The 19,786-nt window shown below is 39.9% G+C and overlaps 1 protein-coding gene across 8 annotated transcripts in view; it reads left to right on the top strand.

The window, feature by feature from the left end:
* LCLAT1 (lysocardiolipin acyltransferase 1) overlaps window positions 1–19,405 on the top strand; it is a 253,581-nt gene extending 234,176 nt beyond the window's left edge. For 5 of the 8 annotated variants that reach the window (XM_027113463.1, XM_027113464.1, XM_027113469.1 and 2 more), the window contains one exon: window positions 15,214–19,405. In XM_027113463.1, the coding sequence (XP_026969264.1) occupies window positions 15,214–15,716 (503 nt within the window). In that variant the 3' untranslated portion in view covers window positions 15,717–19,405. The remainder of the gene's footprint in view (window positions 1–15,213) is intronic. The other 3 variants (XR_003434105.1, XM_027113468.1, XM_027113467.1) reach the window with 3 other exon arrangements.
* The last annotated feature ends 381 nt before the right edge of the window (window positions 19,406–19,786 follow it).

Below are 19,786 nucleotides of genomic sequence, written 5' to 3'. Positions count from 1 at the left end.
ACACGGATCTTCTGCTGTGGTTTGTGTATAGCATCACGTGTAGATCAACGTTTTCGTAATTCTTTTAATCTCTTCCATATTTGTGATTCTGTTTCGTTTGCTGTGATCTTAAACGTGTATGCTCTTTTTCCCTTAATCATCTTCATAGAGTTTAATATTTTATTCATCTCGTCAAATAACTAGCTTTTGCATTTGTTTATTCTTTCACTATTTCTTACTTTTGTTTCATTAATTGTTGCTTTTTATCTTTAGTAATTTTCTCTTCCTGTTTCCCTTTGGATTCTTTTTCTTTTCTTTTTCTTTTTTCCAATTTCCAAGATAAGTAATTTATCTTGGAAATAAATTTTTTTTTTTTTTTTTTGCGGTACGCGGGCCTCTCACTGTTGTGGCCTCTCCTGTTGCGGAGCACAGGCTCCGGACGCACAGGCTCAGCGGCCATGGCTCACGGGCCCAGCCGCTCCACAGCATGTGGGATCTTCCCGGACCGGGGCACGAACCCGTGTCCCCTACATCGGCAGGCAGACTCTCAACCACTGCGCCACCAGGGAAGCCCTATTTTTCCTTTTTAATAATGAAGCATTTATTATTGAGTACAGCCTTTACTATATCCCACTGATTCTCTTTTTCATTCTTTTTTAAGTAGTTCATGATGTTTCTTTTGATTTCATCTTACATCCCAGAGTTAACATCCCAGAACACTTTTAGTTATTATATTTTGTTGTTTATTTTTATTTTTATAAAAATAAAATCTTGATGTGAGAATGTAACTTATCTTGATGTGAGAATGTAACTTATAAAATGTAAGTTTTTATAAAATGTGTTTTAATCCTCTTGCCACCAAGTGAATGATCAAACATCAAAGTGTTCCAGGGATCCTACCCCCTTTAAAATATTTCTGAGGGACATACGGGTTTGTATAAGTCTATTAAATCAAACTTATCAGTAGTTTCAATTCCTTTATTTAATTAATTTTTATCTACTGGAGTTGTCCTATTATGAAAGATACTGAAGCCTACATTGTAATTTTATTATTTTTCAATTTCTCTTTGCATTTCCAATATTTTTCCTTTTAATATTTAGCTACTACTTTAGTTCATACAGATGTTCGACCAGTATTTTCTTTTTTTAAAAAAATACATATATATTTGATCCTATCCATAGATGCTGAAAAGAGATTTGATAAACTTAAGGCATTCCTAATAAAAATTAGAACAAAACAGAAGTTAACTATTTAAATATAATACTCTGTTACCAAAACTCAATAGTATCTCATATGCTGAAGCATTAAAACCCACATTTTGGTTAAAGTCAGAACTATGCTTTTTATTATTAAGCAAATGCTAGTGAAAGCACTAAGAAAAGACCATAAAGATGAGAAAATTCAACATAAAGCTGTGTTTTTGCTGCTGATAGAAAATCTAGAAAGTCAAAAAGAGTCCAGTCAAAAAATCAAGTAGACTTAAAATTTGTTAGTATGGCTACATATGAGAGAAATACACAACAACTGATTTTCTCTATTCTAAGCAGTGATTGCCTAAAAGCAGAAGTAGAAACACATATTCCATTCACCATAATGAAAAAAATTATGAAATTATTTAGGAATAAATTTTCAAAGAAAGCCACAGAAGTTATGTGAAGAAAACTGAAGTCTTATTGGAAGAGAAAATAAGATTTGAGCACATGGAAACTCATACTTTTTTCTTGAAAAGACAATATAAAAGTGTCAGTTCTTTCAAAAGTATAATGTGAATATCACGCAAATGCAATTTTGGGATAAGTCGAGAGGGGGGTGTTTTTGTGTGTGTTAGAATTAAGTTAAATACTCTTAAATGTATATTGCAAAATCGGTGCCAGCAGGAGCCCAATATCGTGTGAAAAAGAAAACAGCCAGACTTGCCTTATTCGATATTAAGTCACTAAGGGAAGCAGGAATAAACACAGATTAATGGAGCAGAAGAGAGAAGGGAGACTGGATATCTATATATTTGAGAATGTAATATATGACCAAGTTGGTATTTCAAAACAGTGGGGAAAAAAGGAGTTATTTAATGAAGGATGCTAGAAAAATGAATGTCTTGAAAGAAAATAAAGCTAGATTATAAAATTAAATGAAAAATGTTTTTCATCTTGTAGAAAAATATAAAATATACATACAGTCTAGGGGCAGGGAAGACAAAAAACAGGAATCCAAAAGCTGTAACCGAAAAAGAAATGAACTTGTATAGACATAGACACGCACATGCACGCACACATGAGTATTGGATAGATGCCATAAACAAAGGCGATAGTGGATTTATAAAAATTTGCAACAGGGCTTCCCTGGTGGCACAGTGGTTGAGAGTCCGCCTGCCGATGCAGGGGACACGGGTTCGTGCCCCGGTCTGGGAATATCCCACATGCTGCGGAGCGGCTGGGCCCGTGAGCCATGGCCACTGAGTCTGCACGTCCGGAGCCTGTGCTCCGCAACAGGAGAGGCCACAACAGTGAGAGGCCCGCGTACCGCCAAAAAAAAAAAAATTTGCAACAAAGAATACGGAGTATTAACAATCCATGATAAAGAAGGAGCTTTGCAAGTTGACTAGAAAGAGAGAAACAGCCCATAGGAACTAGATAAAGGATGTGGAGCTGCATTCACAGAGCAGCAAATCCAACAAAATAAACTCACTAGTGGCCAGGGAAACACTAGTAGCCTGATGACCAAAAATAGTGTAAAAGATTTAAAGCATGTACAATATAAAGAGGTCTTACAAATCTGTAAGATGACAACTAACTGAATTTCCAAAACAGGTAGGAATAGTCCCAATGTATATCCAGTGAACTTGTTTTATCTAATCAAAGACATACAAATTAAAACAAAAATGACATACTTTGGCAACTTTCTAAAAATAGCAATCCCAAGCATTAGTAAAAGTGTGAAAAAGAAAGTACCACCATACATTTCTTGCGTGTTTATTAAATTGACCTTTGCAGGGGTCAGTTTCCCATAGGTAGCAAAAAGCCTGTTAAAGTATTCATGTTCTTTCATCCAGCAATTTAACTTATTGGAATTTATCCTAGAAAATCCTTATCGTTAATTACAAAGGTATCTATTTAAATATTGATAGATATTTAAATATTGTTTATGTGAAAACAACTTAAATACCTGAAAACAAAGTAATTTTTAATATATATATAAAATCAAATATTATACATCTGTAAAGTGACATATTAGAAAATCTTTAATGGCATAGATGGGAAATGCATGAACAAAGTTATAAAACAGTGTATACGGTATGATCTTATTTTTGAAAGTTTATCTTTTTTCAAAGAACATGTTTTATATACACGTGTGTATATGTGTGTATCTGGCCTCAGCAAGTGCTGTATTGTTATTCACATCTTGCCTTTGATGTTCTAATAATGCACCAGTACTGTCGAATTATGGAAAATGTCAACAGGTTTCCACTCTACCTAGAAAATAAAACTTGTGCTGAAGATCCAGAGAACCAATGCCCATCCGAAGAGAGATTCGTAACTGAAAAGATTCATGCGTTTACACATGGAAACACGAAAGTTCAATAGATTTAGGATAGGAAAGTGAAAATATATGTCCCAAAATTAATGTGTAAGACCTGAAGTCAGGTTGGATAAGCAAGATTGTTCACAAGGATACCATTTTTAGTTTCACCTTTCAGCTGAAATTTGCTTTTTAAGCACAGGATGGTTCTTTCTTAGAAAAAGAGTAGGCACTAACTTTGACTTATTAAAAAAACAACAGCAACAACAATATGGGACAAGAGACCAATGATCCTAGAGCACAAATCATCAGTTTCTAATTCTGAATACCTCAGAGGATTTAATATCTATGCTGAGCTCAAAATGTCTAAGGAATGAGTTAGTAGGGATGGAGAAGAATATGTATCAGGAGATGAACTGGGACCTACCCCTAGAGCCAAGGTCAATCCCCTAAACAGCTTTGCTTCTATACCGTGGGGGAGGAGTGGACTGCATTTTAGACAGCAGAACTCAGTGTCACTACAACAGACTTGTCTCTCTCCCAAGGAAGAGGAAATCTAGAGAAAGGAAGGTAAAGGGTAGCAGCCTAAACCGAACCTCTCTTCAGGTGCTGTAGGTGATCCTCCCACCTGGAGGAAGAACAATCACAATGAGAGTCTGAGCACGTACCACCTGCCAGGCACTTCTCTAAGCATCCTGCAGTCCTGTTTCCAACTGATCTTCACAAAACCCTATGAGAGTCGCTACTGTTATCATCTACATTTACAGATGAGGCTTCTAGTGAACTTGGCAAGCCATAGAGCTGATAAGAGGCAGAGCTGGAAGCCACCTGACTCCACCTTTTGTTCCATATGCATCCAACTTGTACAGAAGGAAAGATGAATAATGTCCCTAGTAGGAAACAGTAGTGTTTTCTCTAACAAAGAAAATGGTACTGTTTGAGCCTTAATACCAGTTGATTTTAGGTGATTCATGCATGCCCTATTATTTTTGAAACTGAAAGTGTCTTCTTTATTGGTATTTTTCATCTAAATATATCCAAATCTGTCCACTCAAAGCTGTTCTTCAAAGTGTACTGACTAGTGCCAATTTGTCATGCTTATTATTAGCCATGTACTATTACATGTCAGTGTCAAAGTGGCACAGTGAATGACTTTTTAGTTATTAACTCCAACTATTAACTCCAACTATTCTATTGGGTTTTTTTAAATTAATCTGAAAAATAGTGCACAAAACCAGCGGCCTCAGCATTTTCTTTTAACACACATACATCTTAGATCACAAGCTGCTTTATCAAAAACTATCTAATAGGGCTTCCCTGGTGGCACAGTGGTTGAGAGTCCGCCTGCCGATGCAGGGGACACGGGTCTGTGCCCCGGTCCGGGAGGATCCCACATGCCGCGGAGCGGCTGGGCCCGTGAGCCATGGCCGCTGGGCCTGTGCATCCGGAGCCTGTGCTCCGCAACGGGAGAGGCCACAACAGTGAGAGGCCCGCATACCGCAAAAAAAAAAAAAAAAACAAAAAAAAAACTATCTAATACATGTAGTTAGATTTATGGATCTAGCTCTAATAGAAAATAAACTTATTTGTAATTTTTTTTAAAGCAGGCATTAAAATGATATCCAAACTATATTTTTGTATATTCTGCATACATTTGATTATGGAAGGGGGAAAGAAAAGACATTTCAGTTGTTATCAGCTCCATTAAAGATCACTTTGGATTAAAAAGAAACAAAAAAGCTTACATTTCTATTATTCTGCCACTGAACTATATAATTGAATCTGGGCAAACGGGGATTTCTTCACTCCGTTCTTTCATTTTAAACATACAAATGTGTAAAGACTTGGCCCTCCTCCATTCCTGGTGAGTAGGGCTCTACTAATAATCATGTACCCAAGTTGATTTGCATACTGAAAAGTCTGTTGTTTTCATACCAGAAAATTTAAAGATAGTTTAACTCCTTTGTAATTGCAGGAACTTATCTTTTCTTAATCCATTATGCATTATTTTAGCTATTATAAATTGGTAAATGAAATAGAGGCACATCTCAACTTCTGAGTATCCATTTCATTATTGTCACTTACGTATGAACCAAGTTCTGCAAGGCTGCCAACCCCTGGCCTGCTACCTTCTGGGAGGAAGCTAACTTGTCTGGTAGTAAGGGTTCCCCTGGGCTAGAGGCCCCAGGGCCAAGAGATCTTGATACGATGGTTTGAAAAGTAAGCTCTTTTCTCAGCAGTCAAGAGTTGTATGTGGCTTTGTGCTGTCTGGAGACATTTACTAACTATAAAGTTTAAAAATTGTCAAGACACTGCCAGGTATAAAAGCCTCTCTCCATTTCCGCCTCTCTTGCTCTGGCCCTAATGCCTTTCTGAGTCTGTGATGCTTGAAGACCCAGCTCCAGGAAAGGAGTGACAAGATACAACCTGTCTTTTCTTCTCCTTCTTCCCAGTTCTCACTTTTTCACCTTACTGTCTTTTTTAGCTTCTAATGTTACGATGTCGCTCTTGTTTATAATACAGATAGTGTTTTAATTATGTTGAAGTCCATCATTCCAGAGCTCTAAATTCCAAGCAAGCAGCTTATTAGAAACTTTGGGAACACTGCCTTTCTGTAAGGTAACACCCAACAGCCCCACCGAAGATGGCTGTAATTCTTTCAGAACCAAGAATTCACAGAACCAAGTTGAAAAAAATGCACTAGAGCAGGTCAGTCTCATTAACTGAATATAGAAGTTGTAGCAGATGCTCACATTTAAGAACTTTTCCATGTGCCAGTCCTATGCAAAGAGCCTTGCGTACATTAGTTCACAAAATTGTTATAAGAGCCTCATGCATGCAGAAGGAATTATAATTCCCTCCTCTATTTTTAGATGAGAAGATAGGTGGTCTATAGATATGGGTTAAATACGCATTTCTGGAACCTCTTTAAGTGCAGGACATTATGTCAGGTACTAAGGTTCTAAAGAGGCAAAGACACGGTCCTGCCCCTTAGATTTTTATGTTTCCCTGGGACAGTGGGTTCCTGTGAGCTTCTAGTACTGTAGTGCAGGATGGCAGGTAAGTGCCCAGAAGAGCACATCAGCACATATGCCTTAAGCACTCATAGAGGGCAAGACCACTTGGCCTGAATATGTAAAGAAAACTCTGCTTAGAACCCTTAGAATTTGAGCTGGTCTTTGAAGAAAATTGAGATAAAATATTTCAGGGAAAGAACCTGAAATATTTGAGGCAGAGCAATGTTCTTGGCCATTTTGTGAAATAATAATTTGAATATATGCCTTGAGTAGAAGACATGAGGTCCATAATTGGCATCTTCAGGGCCCAAGAGAGGAGTGCCCTGGATAGTGGTATAAAGAAGATACTTGAATGCAGTATTTCCCCCACTAACCATGCCGGCATCTGTGGACTAACAGAAGCTAAAGTTAGGTTAGAGCCTAACATGCTAACATTATGATGCAGTAGCGCTTACTATGTAGCAGATCTCGTTTTGTCTTTTTACATATATTATTTAACCCTTGCAACAGCCCTGGGAGGTGGTTTTTAGATACAGGAACTAAGTAAGTCACAGAGAGATTCATTCATTCACTTACTAAGAGGCAGAACTAGGATTTGAACCCAGGCAGTCTGCTTTCACAGCCCTCATGCTCTGTACTGCAGGGGATCTAGAATTTTTTCACAAAACATTTCTGTCAGTGGTACCGTCTGTCTCAAAACTTGCCATTTCTATATTGAACAGACACGTGTGCATGTAGACATACACCGCTACCCTACAGGTTGTCAAGAAGAATGCAGAAAGGGGCAGTTTAGCTTCTTACTAGTAGAATATATACCACTTTGCTACCAGTTTGTAATGATACATGGCTGTATTTGCTTGATAAGCATTAAGAACCGCCTAGAGGAGAAGGCTGGGACAGGTGAGCTGCGGGAACTGGTGTAGAGTGACTGAGTAGCAAGATGGTGGGGGTTGCATGGGGAAGGAGAGAGTCCCAGGCTGTGGACCACTGAGGCTGATGGGCCTGTAACCCTGACTGAGGAGAAGGGCTGGGCAGAAGGCGGAGGCAGAAATGCTGACTGCAGAGGAGTTGTTGGGGTTTTTAGTTGTTTTTTATTATCACTATGGCTGATACTTTTTTGTTTTGAATTTTACTTTATTTTTTTATACAGCAGGTTCTTATTAGTCATCCATTTTACACACATCCATGTATACATGTCAATCCCAATCTCCCAATTCATCCCACCACCACCACCCCACCGCTTTCTCCCCTTGGTGTCCATACGTGTTCTCTATCTGTGTTTCTATTTCTGCCCTACAAACCAGTTCATCTGTACCATTTTTCTACATTCCACATATATGCATTAATATACGATATTTGTTTTTCTCTTTCTGACTTACTTCACTCTGTATGACAGTCTCAGGTCCATCCACGGCTCTCCAAATGACCCAGTTTCATTCCTTTTTATGGCTGAGTAATATTCTATTGTATATATGTACCACATCTTCTTTATCCATTCATCTGTCGATGGGCATTTAGGTTGCTTCCATGACCTGGCTATTGTAAATAGTGCTGCAATGAACACTGGGGTGCATGTGTCTTTTTGAATTATGATTTTCTCTGGGTATATGCCCAGTAGTGGGATTGCTGGGTCATATGGTAATTCAATTTTTAGTTTTTTAAGGAACCTCCATACTGTTCTCCATAGTGGCTGTATCAGTTTACATTCCCACCAACAGTGCAGGAGGGTTCCCTTTTCTCCACACCCTCTCCAGCATTTGTTGTTTGTAGATTTTCTGATGGTGCCCATTTTAACTGGTGTGAGATGATACCTCACTGTAGTTTTGATTTTCATTTCTCTAATAGTGATGTTGAGCAGCTTTTCATGTGCTTCTTGGCCATCTGTATGTCTTCTTTGGAGAAATGTCTATTTAAGTCTTCTGCCCATTTTTGGATTAGGTTTTTTTTTAATATTGAGCTGCATGAGCTGCTTGTATATTTGGAGATTAATCCTTTGTCCATTGATTCGTTTACAGATATTTTCTCCCATTGTGAGGGTTGTCTTTTCACCTTGTTTGTAGCTTCCTTTGCTTTGCAAAAGCTTTGAAGTTTCATTAGGTCCCATTTGTTTATTTTTGTTTTTATTTCCATTACTCTAGGAGGTGGATCAAAAAAGATCTTACTGTGATTTATGTCAAAGAGTGTTCTTCCTATGTTTTCCTCTAAGAGTCTTATAGTGTCCGGTCTTATATTTAGATCTCTAATCCATTTTGAGTTTATTTTCGTATGGTGTTAGGGAGTGTTCTAATTTCATTCTTTTACATGTAGCTGTCCAGTTTTCCCAGCACCACTTATTGAAGAGACTGTCTTTTCTCCATTGTATATCCTTGCCTCCTTTGTCATAGATTAGGTGACCATAGGTGTGTGGGTTTATCTCTGGGCCTTCTATCCTGTTCCATTGATTTATATTTCTGTTATTGTGCCAGTACCATATTATCTCGATTGCTGTAGCTTTGTAGTATAGTCTGAAGTCAGGGAGTCTGATTCTTCCAGCTCAAGACTGATTTGGCTATTCAGGGGTCTTTTGTGTCTCCATACAAATTTTAAGATTTTTTGTTCTAGTTCTTTAAAAACATGCCACTGGTAATTTGATAGGGATTGCACTGAATCTGTAGATTGCTTTGGGTAGTATAGACCTTTTCACAATATTGATTCTTCCAATCCAAGAACGTGATATATCTCTCCATCTGTTTGTGTCATCTTTGATTTCTGTCATCAGTGTCTTTACCTCCTTAGGAAGGTTTATTCCTAGTTATTTTATTCTGTTTGTTGCAGTGGTAAATGGGACTGTTTCCTTGATTTCTCTGTCTGATCTTTCGTTGTTAGTGAAGAGGAATGCAACAGATTTCTGTGAATTTTGTATCCTGCAACTTTACCAAATTCATTGATTAGCTCTAGTAGTTTTCTGGTGGCATTCTTAGGATTCTCTACGTATACTATCATGTCACCTGCAAACAACGACAGTTTTACTTCTTCTTTTCAAATTCGTATTCCTTTTATTTCTTTTTCTTCTCTGACTGCCATGGCTAGGACTTCCAAAACTATGTTGAATAATAGTGGTGAGAGTGGACATCCTTGTCTTGTTCCTGATCTTAGTGGAAATGCTTTCAGTTTTTCACCACTGAGAATGATGTTTGCTGTGGGTTTGTCATATATGGCCTTTATTATGTTGAGGTAGGTTCCCTCTTTGCCCACTTTCTGGAGAGTTTTTAATCATAAATGGGTGTTGAATTTTGTCAAAAGCTTTTTCTCCATCTATTGAGATGATCATATGGTTTTTATTCTTCACTTTGTTAATATGGTGTATCACATTGATTGATCTGCGTATATTGAAGAATCCTTGCATCCCTGGGATAAATCCCACTTGATCATAGTGTATGATCTTTTTAATGTTTTGTTGGATTCTGTTTGCTAGTATTTTGTTGAGGATTTTTGCATCTATATTCATCAGTGATATTGGTCTGTAATTTTCCTTTTTTGTAGTATCTTTGTCTGGTTTTGGTATCAGGGTGATGGTGGCCTCATAGAATGCGTTTGGGAGTGTTCCTTCCTCTGCAGTTTTTTATAAGAGTTTGAGAAGGATGGGTGTTACCTCTTCTCTAAATGTTCGACAGAATTCGCCTCTGAAGCCATCTGGTCCTGGACTTTTGTTTGTTGGAGGATTTTTAATCACAGTTTCAATTTCAGTGCTTCTGATTGGTCTGTTCATATTTTCTATTTCTTCCTGGTTCAGTCTTGGAAGGATATACCTTTCTAAGAATTTGTCCATTTCTTCCAGGTTGTCCATTTTATTGGCATAGAGTTGCTGTAGTAGCCTCTTAGGATGCTTTTTATTTCTGCAGTGTCTGTTGTAACGTCTCCTTTTTCATTTCAAATTCTATTGAGTCCTCTCCCTCTTTTTCTTCATGGGTCTGGCTAAAGGTTTATCAATTTTGTTTATTTTCTCAAAGAACCAGCTTTTAGTTTTATTGATCTTTGCTATTATTTCCTTCGTTTCTGTTTCATTTATTTCTGCTGTGATCTTTATTATTTCTTTCCTTCTACTAACTTTGGGTTTTGTTTGTTCTTCTTTCTCTGGTTCCTTTAGGTGTAAGGTTGGATCATTTGAGATTTTTCTTGTTTCTTGAGGTCGGCTTGTATTGCTATAAACTTCCCTCTTAGAACTGCTTTTGCTGTATCCCATAGGTTTTGGATCATTATGTGTTCGTTGTCATTTGTCTCTAGGTATTTTTTGATTTCCTCTTTGATTTCTTCAGTGATCTCTTGGTTACTTAGTAACGTATTGTTTAGCCTCCATGTGTTTGTGTATTTTATGTTTTTTTCCTTGTAACTGATTTCTAATCTCATAGCATTGTGGTCAGAAAAGATGCTTGATATGATTTTAATTTTCTTAAATTTACTGAGGCTTGATTTGTGACTCAAGATGTGATCTATCCTGGAGAATATTCTGTGTGCACTTGAGAAGAAAGCGTGATCTGCTGTTTTTGGATGGTATGTCCTATAAATATCAATTAAATCTATCTGGCCTATTGTGCCATTTAAAGCTTATGTTTCCTTATTAATTTTCTGTTTGGATGATCTGTCCGTTGGTGTAAGTGAGGTGTTAAAGTCCCCCACTATTATTGTGTTACTGTCAATTTCCTCTTTTATAGCTGTTAGCAGTTGCCTTATGTATTGTGGTGCTCCTTTGTTGGGTGCAAATGTATTTATAATTGTTATATCTTCTCCTTGGATTGATCCCTTGATTATGTAGTGTCCTTCCTTGTTTCATGTAACATTCTTTATTTTAAGGTCTATTTTATCTGATATGTGCATTGCTACTCCAGCTTCCTTTTGATTTCCATTTGCATGGAATATCTTTTTCCATCCCCTCACTTTCCGTCTGTTTGTGTCCCTAAGTCTGAAGTGGGTCTCTTATAGACAGCATATATATGGGTCTTGTTTTTGTATCCATTCAGCGAGCCTGTGTCTTTTGGTTGGAGCATTTAATCCATTCATGTTTAAGGTAATTATCGACATGTATGTTCCTATTACCATTTTCTTAATTGTTATGGGTTCTTTTTTGTAGGTCCTTTTCTTCTCTTGTGTTTCCCACTTAGAGAAGTTCCTTTAGCATTTGTTGTAGACCTGGTTTGGTGGTGCTGAATTCTCTTAGCTTTTTCTTGTCTGTAAAGTTTTTGATTTCTCCATCGAATGTCAATGAGATCCTTGCCAGGTGGAGTAATCTTGGTTGTAGGTTCTTCCCTTTCATCACTTTAAATATGTCGTGCCACTCCCTTTTGGCTTGTAGGGTTTCTGCTGAGAAATCAGCTGTTAACCTTATGGGAGTTCCCTTGTATGTTATTTGTCATTTTTCCCTTGTTGCTTTCAATAATTGTTCTTTGTCTTTTACTTTTGTCAGTTTGATTACCACGTGTCTCGGCATGTTTCTTCTTGGGTTTATCCTGCCTGGGACTCTCTGTGCTTCCTGGACTGTGGCTATTTCATTTCCCACGTTAGGGAAGTTTTCAACTATAATCTCTTCAAATATTTTCTCAGGCCCTTTCTCTCTCTCTTCTCCTTTTGGTACCCCTATAATGCGAATGTTGTTGTGTTTAGTGTTGTCCCAGAGGTCTCTTAGCCTGTCGTCATTTCTTTTCATTCTTTTTTCTTTATTCTGTTCCACAGCAGTGAATTCCACCATTCTGTCTTCTGGGTCACTTATCCATTCTTCTGCCTCAGTTATTCTGCTATTGATTCCTTCTAGTGTATTTTTCACTTCAGTTATTGTATTATTCATGTTTGTTCTTTAATTCTTCTAGGTCTTTGTTAAACATTTCTTGCATCTTCTCAATCTTTGCCTCCAAGGTCCTGGATCATTCTTTTTCCGAGGTCCTGGATCATCTTCACTATCATTATTCTGAATTCTTTTTCTGGAATGTTGCCCATCTCTACTTCATTTGGTTGTTTTTCTGGGGTTTTGTCTTGTTCCTTCATCTGGTACAGAGTACTCTGCCTTTTCATTTTGTCTGTCTTTCTGTGAATGTGGTTTTCCTTCCACAGGCTGCAGGATTGTAGTTGTTCTTGCTTCTGCTGTCCGCCCTCTCACAGAGGAGTTTTGAAAGTAAATGTGAAATGTGAACTCAGTTCTGAATCAGAAGCCAGGTGGCATAACATGTGACAAGAGGTGAAGACATGTCTTGTCCCTCATTGAGAGACAAAGTGGGGAAAGGGTAGATGAAGTGGAGGTAAGACAGCTAGAACAAGGATTATGTCTCTGGTTGGTGGGCATAAAGAAACAGGCTCTGAGGTCTGCAGGTGGAGGGAGCACTAAAATATCAAACTCACTTGTCAAGGAAAAGTTTCATCTGTGATGGAGCAGGGTAGTCGTGATTGATGCTAAATTGACAAAAGGCTGCTCAATTTTTAATGCAGGTGAGTTAATAGGTAAGACACATTATATTACCTTCTTAGTGGCTACATCACGCTCAGTGTAGCAGTGAAAGAGTTGGTCTTTGCATGCTTGATCAGATGGCCCACCTTCTAGCACGTAAATTCCTGCTACAGCACACCAGGCCATGGTCAACCAGTCTCTTCTCAGATGGTGAACACATCACCTCTTGACAGCTGTGAAAAAGCTTTTCCCTGTGGCTTCTAACCACAGGACCAAGTTCCCTCCTCTGGAGCCGAATGGCTTGGGCCCAGTCTCTCTTCTAGGACTTCAGACAAAAGTGCAGTGGAGTTGCCTCTACCAGCCTTGCACTGCCTCCTCTACTCCCATGTCAACAGTGCACAGGGTCCCTAAAGGACTGTCCCTCTGGTTTTGAACCTAAACCTTGTTGATATAGGTATTCTCATTTTTTTATGACATAGCTCTTATTAAGGGCTGAGTATTTTATCACACAGTTATGAAACCAGATTGAAACCTGGTCCTTTCTCTAAGGTAAATCACAGAGTAGACGAGAGGGACAGTATATATTTATAGAGGTTCAGTAATGGTTCAGTAGTAAGGGTAAACATGGTGAGCTAAGGTGGGGAAGTTGCTTCATATCTTTACTGTTCTTAATATTGAGGTAAAATTTGAATAGAGTGAAATGCACAGATCTTAAATGTACCATTTGATGTAATCCACACCCTAATCAAGATATAGAATAGTCCTGCCCCCCAAGATATAGTCCCTGCCCCCCTGAAAATTACCTCATGCTCCCTTCCAGTCAGTTCCCTCCCCCACAGGCAACTACTGTTCTGATTTCCGCCACCACAGATTAATTTCGCGTACCTCATATGGTTCTGTGATTGCAAATTTCACATCAAAAGTCTCTCACTGCAGATAAGTTGATATGGAAGAAAGCAACGTTCAGAGACTATGCCTCAACATGCTGTGTGCCCTTGGGCAGAAATCTTAACCTCCCTGGGCCTCGTTACAGGGTTCCATAGGGGATCCTCTTGATTCCTTAAAGATCCAACTCCGCTCACATTTTTAATCTCAAAACTGCCACCCCCCCCACCGCAGTCCGTTCAAGAACCCGGAGCAGAAACAAACCTCGGGCTCATTCCACCCTCTCCAGTTGAGCATTCTGTCAGGTCAGTTCTTCCTTGTGATTTTTTTGGACATGTCACTTACTTTAGTCCCTACCTCCTCTTCATCTCTTGCCTTGTAATGACCAATCAAATTACTTTTCCGACCTCTCTTGCCCCTGGTCCTCTCCAGACTATTCTTATTACTGCCCCCAAGCTAATCCCTGATAAAATGAAACAAATTCTGGCCGCTTTTCTATTTAAAATCCTTAAGTGCTTCTCCACCATTTAAGGTGCTTCTCTGTCACCTACAGACTTGAGTTCCAATTCTCAAGTTTGACAATGAGGCCTTAACCGAATGCCTCCAGCCTGTGTTTAGTGCCCTCAGCTCCCCAGTGTTCTCTGCTGGGAGGCTCACCCTGCCATCGCTCTCCTGCTTCCCCAGCTCCCTCCCCATTTCCACAGGCCCCTGTTAGGGCACTGCACTTGCCGTCCCCCTGATTCTGCTGTGAGCTCTGCAGTGAGGTTAGGGACCGTATTTTATTCACTTCTCTATCTCCAGCATCTGGCATATGACTTTGCCGACAACACTTAACCCCAAAGTAACTAAATCATGAGATTTCTAAGGATGGTGCTGCACTGGGTCAGGGTCTTATTCAGACTTCACATTGATGTTTCTAGAAATAAAAAAATCATATGGAAGTTTTCATGCATGTCTGACCACTTCATCAAGTCTGATTCTTTCATTCCAGTAGCTTTCGTGATAATATTGGGTTAATGGTGAGCAAGTTTTTTATTTGGAGTGAGGGTGTATTTATTATTGATAGGAGGTCTCAAAACAGTGAGTCCTGCTGGTGTAAAAGAGCTGTCTGTGCTCTAATTCCTGTCTCAAATCTAACAATGTGCTTATTCGTTTAGTTCTACAATGGCAGATTACCGTTTCTACAGATGAAGGTAATTTCTTTCTAAAGGTCTTTGTGGTAATTAGCAAGCAGATAACAAACTAAAAATGACTGGTAAATGCTGACCCAAGAGCATAGGAACACGAGTATTTACAGCCCGTGTTTGTTCATCTTGGTTCACTTGGTCCTGGTTTTGTGAATCAGCATTGCTGTCTGAATGGATCTTTACTCCATCTGTATTTTTATCTTTTCCAAAACCTAGGTAAGAACCTGGATGCCGTCCATGACATCACGGTGGCATACCCTCACAACATTCCCCAGACAGAGAGGCACCTCCTCCTTGGGGACTTTCCCAAGGAGATCCACTTCCACGTCCACCGATACCCAGTGGACACCCTCCCAACATCCAAGGAGGACCTCCAGCTCTGGTGCCGCAAGCGGTGGGAAGAGAAGGAGGAGAGGCTGCGCTCCTTCTATCAAGGGGAGAAGAACTTTTACTTTACGGGGCAGACTGTCATTCCACCTTGCAAGTCTGAGCTCAGGGTCCGTGTGGTCAAATTGCTCTCCATACTGTACTGGACCCTGTTCGGCCCTGCAGTGTGCCTGCTCATCTATCTGTACAGCCTTGTTCGGTGGTATTTTATAATCATCATTGTCATCTTCGTGCTGCAGGAGAGAATATTTGGTGGACTGGAGATCATCGAACTTGCATGTTACCGTCTTTTACACAAACAGCCACATTTAAATGCAGAGAAAAAGGAGTAAGATCGTAAGGTTCACAGTGTAAAAGCCTAGGGGATATTTTGGATAAGCTTTTGTAAACCGAGATGCTTTTTTGCATGACTATGTCAAATATTTCTTACTATCGTCATTATTTGTTAAAAGATATTTTGCACTTAGTTTTGTGGGAAAATATTGCTACACACACGATTTTTTTTTTTTTTTAAATCTCTGAATGTAATTTCAACACTGTGTAGCAGGGAGCGATTGCTGTGAAATAACTTGGGCCAGAGTATTAGTAAACAATCATCAGGCTGTTAGCAGACAAGGTACACACAGATCTTCTTAGAGGCCCAATCCTGCTTCCTAACAAACTCCCCAGACAGGAGGCAGATCTGGGGCTCCTGGGCACTGGCCCACATCAAGTGCTGGCACCTGACGGTGGAGGTGAGGGCCCTTCCTCCTGGCTCCCTCTCGGCCCTGTTCCCGCACTCCTTTCTATGCCAGTCAAACCCTTGCATCCTTCCTCAAGACCAGAAAACAGAAACCCCTTGTCCTTAAGCTGAACAGACATTTTAATAGGAAGCCCTTCATTACTCATGAAATCTTGGCATTTAGCCGTGCACTGACCTAGACGTCACAAGACCACCGGTGCCCTTTTCTCACGTGGAAAATAAGAGCTGGACAAGTCTCAGGGAGCAACCACAGGCTCTCCACTCAGAAACCTTAGTTTGAATTTTTAAAACCAGGAATTCATACAGTTTAGTTCTTCACTTCTGTGTAACCTTGTTTAGTGCCGGTTTCTTTACAGCTTGTTAGCAGGTGTAGCTTTTCTGCATCATAAACGGTATACATCAAGTCACTTACCTTTTAAAGGAAAGCGTAGGAGAACGTTCTCTTATTGCCATCAGAAACACTTGAAGCTGTGTCTTGGTTGAAATATTTCTTTAAAACCTGCCACAAAAAGGAAGGTTATGTATTTTCTACTTGTGCATGGGTGTCAACTTCTGCCACTAAATCAACAGCAGCACTTGCAGACAGGGCTGTAATGGTTTAACCTAAATTATTCAATCCTTGTAGCCTTGACAAGTTTTATTCTTAAAACCAAAATGGTCACACAAGTGAATCCTTTTTTAATGATAGTGAGGGATCTCTCTTTTTTAGTCCCAGGTTTCCTCTTTCATTAGTAAAACCCACATTTTACCAATTGTTCACCTAAATATTCCTGTTATTTGGAGTCAATGGAAAATTCAGCAAGTCAACAGCACCAATCTCCTCTGCGGCAAAAAAGAAATGTGTGGTCATTGTTTCCACTCCGCTGGGGCCCCGCAGCTACGTTTTTTTTTTTGGTCCTAATGGGAATGCCGGTCAGAGCAGCAGAAAATATGGGGCAATTGAAAGTCTTTACTGGGCTTCCCTGGTGGCGCAGTGGTTGACAGTCCACCGCCAATGCAGGGGACATGGGTTCGTGCCCCGGTCCGGGAGGATTCCACATGCCGCGGAGCGGCCGGGCCCGTGAGCCATGGCGGCTGAGCCTGCGCGTCCGGAGCCTGTGCTCCACAACGGGAGAGGCCACAACACTGAGAGGCCCGCGAAAAAAGTCTTTACTGTTAAAAAACCTGTCCGCTTATTCCTGCCTTGAACCAGCTTCAAACACTGTTTCTAGCTTTGTGTACTCTTGGCACGAGTGCCTTCTCCTTAATTACAGCTCCTTTGTGCTGGACGGTGATTTCCACCGGCAGTGGAAACCGGCATCGCTGTGACAGGCAAGCACGCTGTGAGCTAGACTTACCCAGCAGACTCTTCTTTCAGAAAGCCACCGCAGCATTCATGTTGACACCATCTTCACTGGAAGAGAACTAACTAGTGCCTCTGCTGCAGAGCCCAACCTGTATTTAACTACTCTCCCAAGGCTGTTTTTAATCCCGCCGGGGCTACTAATTAGTTGCCGGGGCTACTAATTAGTTATTATGCACATCTGCTCCAGACCCAGCTTCCTTGGTTTCTAAGGTGGTTATTTTTTTAACCTTTTTTTCCCCCCTTTAATAAAAGAGGTTTCTAATTTAGGTCTCTCTCAGACTTCTGGTTATATTTGGAAATAAGAAATAGTTTAACAATCAGGATTGCATTTGTCCTGGGTCAGAGAGAAACGCTGAGTTTTTCTACTCCACAGGTGTTTGTAATGTAGCCGGGCTGCCCTTCCTCCAACTGCTCAAGGCTCCTTGGTTCAGGGTCTGGCTTTAATGGCGAGTCCTCTAGAACCCTATGAAACCTGTAAAAGGGGAACTCTTTCTTTTTAAAACATGTTTTCTTTTGATCGTAAAAAACATGTTTAAGATAAAATGCAAACTCTTTTTTAGTACCCTGAATTCATAAGCACTGAAACTGAGACATTGTACTTCTAAGAATTAGAAATAACTTCAAAAAGAAAAATGTTGCCTTTTTTGGTCTCTGGTGTGGTTTTTTTTGTTTGTTTGTTTTGTTTGCAATAAGGCTTCTTTTAAAATTGAAATCATTTGTGTTTTCCTACACAACTTTTTCTTCTCTTATTTAAAGAAATACACTGTCCATGATTTGGACTCTAAAATTGATAGGTCAGGTAGAGGTTAATGCAGTTACAGTACCGTGCTTGGCCTCAGCTGTGACCCCTTCCCATCTCCCAGTCTGGCTCTGGACTCAGCAGCCGCCTGTCTGGCAGCATCTGGACTCTCACCAGTCCATCCAGAGGAGACTCAGTGGAGTTAGAAATGTTTACAGTGCTGTATGTCCATTTGTTACATCTTTACCATTCAGACAAGACTTAAATAAAGCAAGTGTGGTTTACATGGGACATGAACCATGATACTTAAAATAGGAACCTACAAGGAAGGGCACTGATTAGGTCACAAGTTTTCCCACCAGGCCTCTGATGAAACAAGCCAAAGTCATTGTAAAATTCAGTAGAAGAACATGGTAAAAGACTAAAAGAAATGTCAGAGCCCATAATTTAAAGTTCTTAATAAAATCCTTGTTAGGCTACTAAAACACAGACGGGGAGAAATCCCAGCTTCCACTTGAGTCACTTTGAAATTAGTTACGTCCATAGCCCCACGTCAGACCTCGTCCATCAGCAGCCGACTGAACTCGCCGGGAGGGGAGACGTTCCCATCTCACTCGGGCTTCAAGCTCGGCCTGACCACGCTGCCCTCGTGCACTTTTATAACGGAGACTAATGGAGGGAGCCTGTTGGTATTAAATTGTTTACATTTCTTTATATAAATAATGTGCTTTCAGTGCCTTAGTTACGGGTCCCTTTCTTTCTCTTGTTCCAAGAATTCTGCAATGTGTCTCTTAGGTAAAAGTCTCTTTTTGCTATTCACTGGGAGAAAAATGGTTTCTAAAACACTGGTCACTGTGGTCAATACTACCTTGTGAGGACATCTGGGAAAGAGAGCTTTATGTGGAGGTAGCGGTTGCCTCAGGGCTATTGTTTATGTTGCAGAAATGCTCTTGTCACATGATAAGCTTCAGATTAGACATGGCCCTAAAGTTGTCTTGTGCTGACCTTAAATTCTTATTTCAGGAGAGAATCTTGGTTTAGGTAATTCATTTTTTAAAAGATCATGTGCAAAAACACTACGTTTTAAAAATAACTCACAGAATGGCCTTAGTTTTTTATGTCCGCTGGTATCTTTGTGAGTTGTGTTCTCTGTAGTATACATCCCAGAATAAAGTGGAGTGAATTCAATAGTTTACACGTGTGTTGGGTTTCTGTTTTTTGCAGGAATGACTGGAGGCTATATTGTTATTGTATTATAACGTGGTATTGAGGAAGAGCTGACCAGTTAGGACTCTCTTTCACAGATGTTTAAAACATAATGCCAAAGCGAAAAGGGAATATACCACCTTCATCACTGAAAAAGTCCAGGGGCCGCAGCTGAATTCACGGTTCAGTGAATGTCATCAGAACTTGGTTTTCCCCCATCTCAGTTCAGCCTGAGGGCAGTGTGGTCGTTCCACAAGGGAGGGGGTCTCATGGGAAATATCCACACCACTAGCTGTAAGAGGTAAACAGGGCTCTATGCACACCCCTCCCCCACTGTCAGGGAATACAGGACTAGGAAGGCAATTCTTGG

Source organism: Aethalodelphis obliquidens, unplaced genomic scaffold (genome assembly GCF_003676395.1).
Source record: "Aethalodelphis obliquidens isolate GAN/ISIS:26980383/991018 unplaced genomic scaffold, ASM367639v1 scaffold12, whole genome shotgun sequence".
Taxonomy (NCBI): Eukaryota; Metazoa; Chordata; class Mammalia; order Artiodactyla; family Delphinidae; genus Aethalodelphis; species Aethalodelphis obliquidens.
Note: the sequence above shows the minus strand (reverse complement) of the source record. Positions and strands in the feature narration are given on the sequence as shown.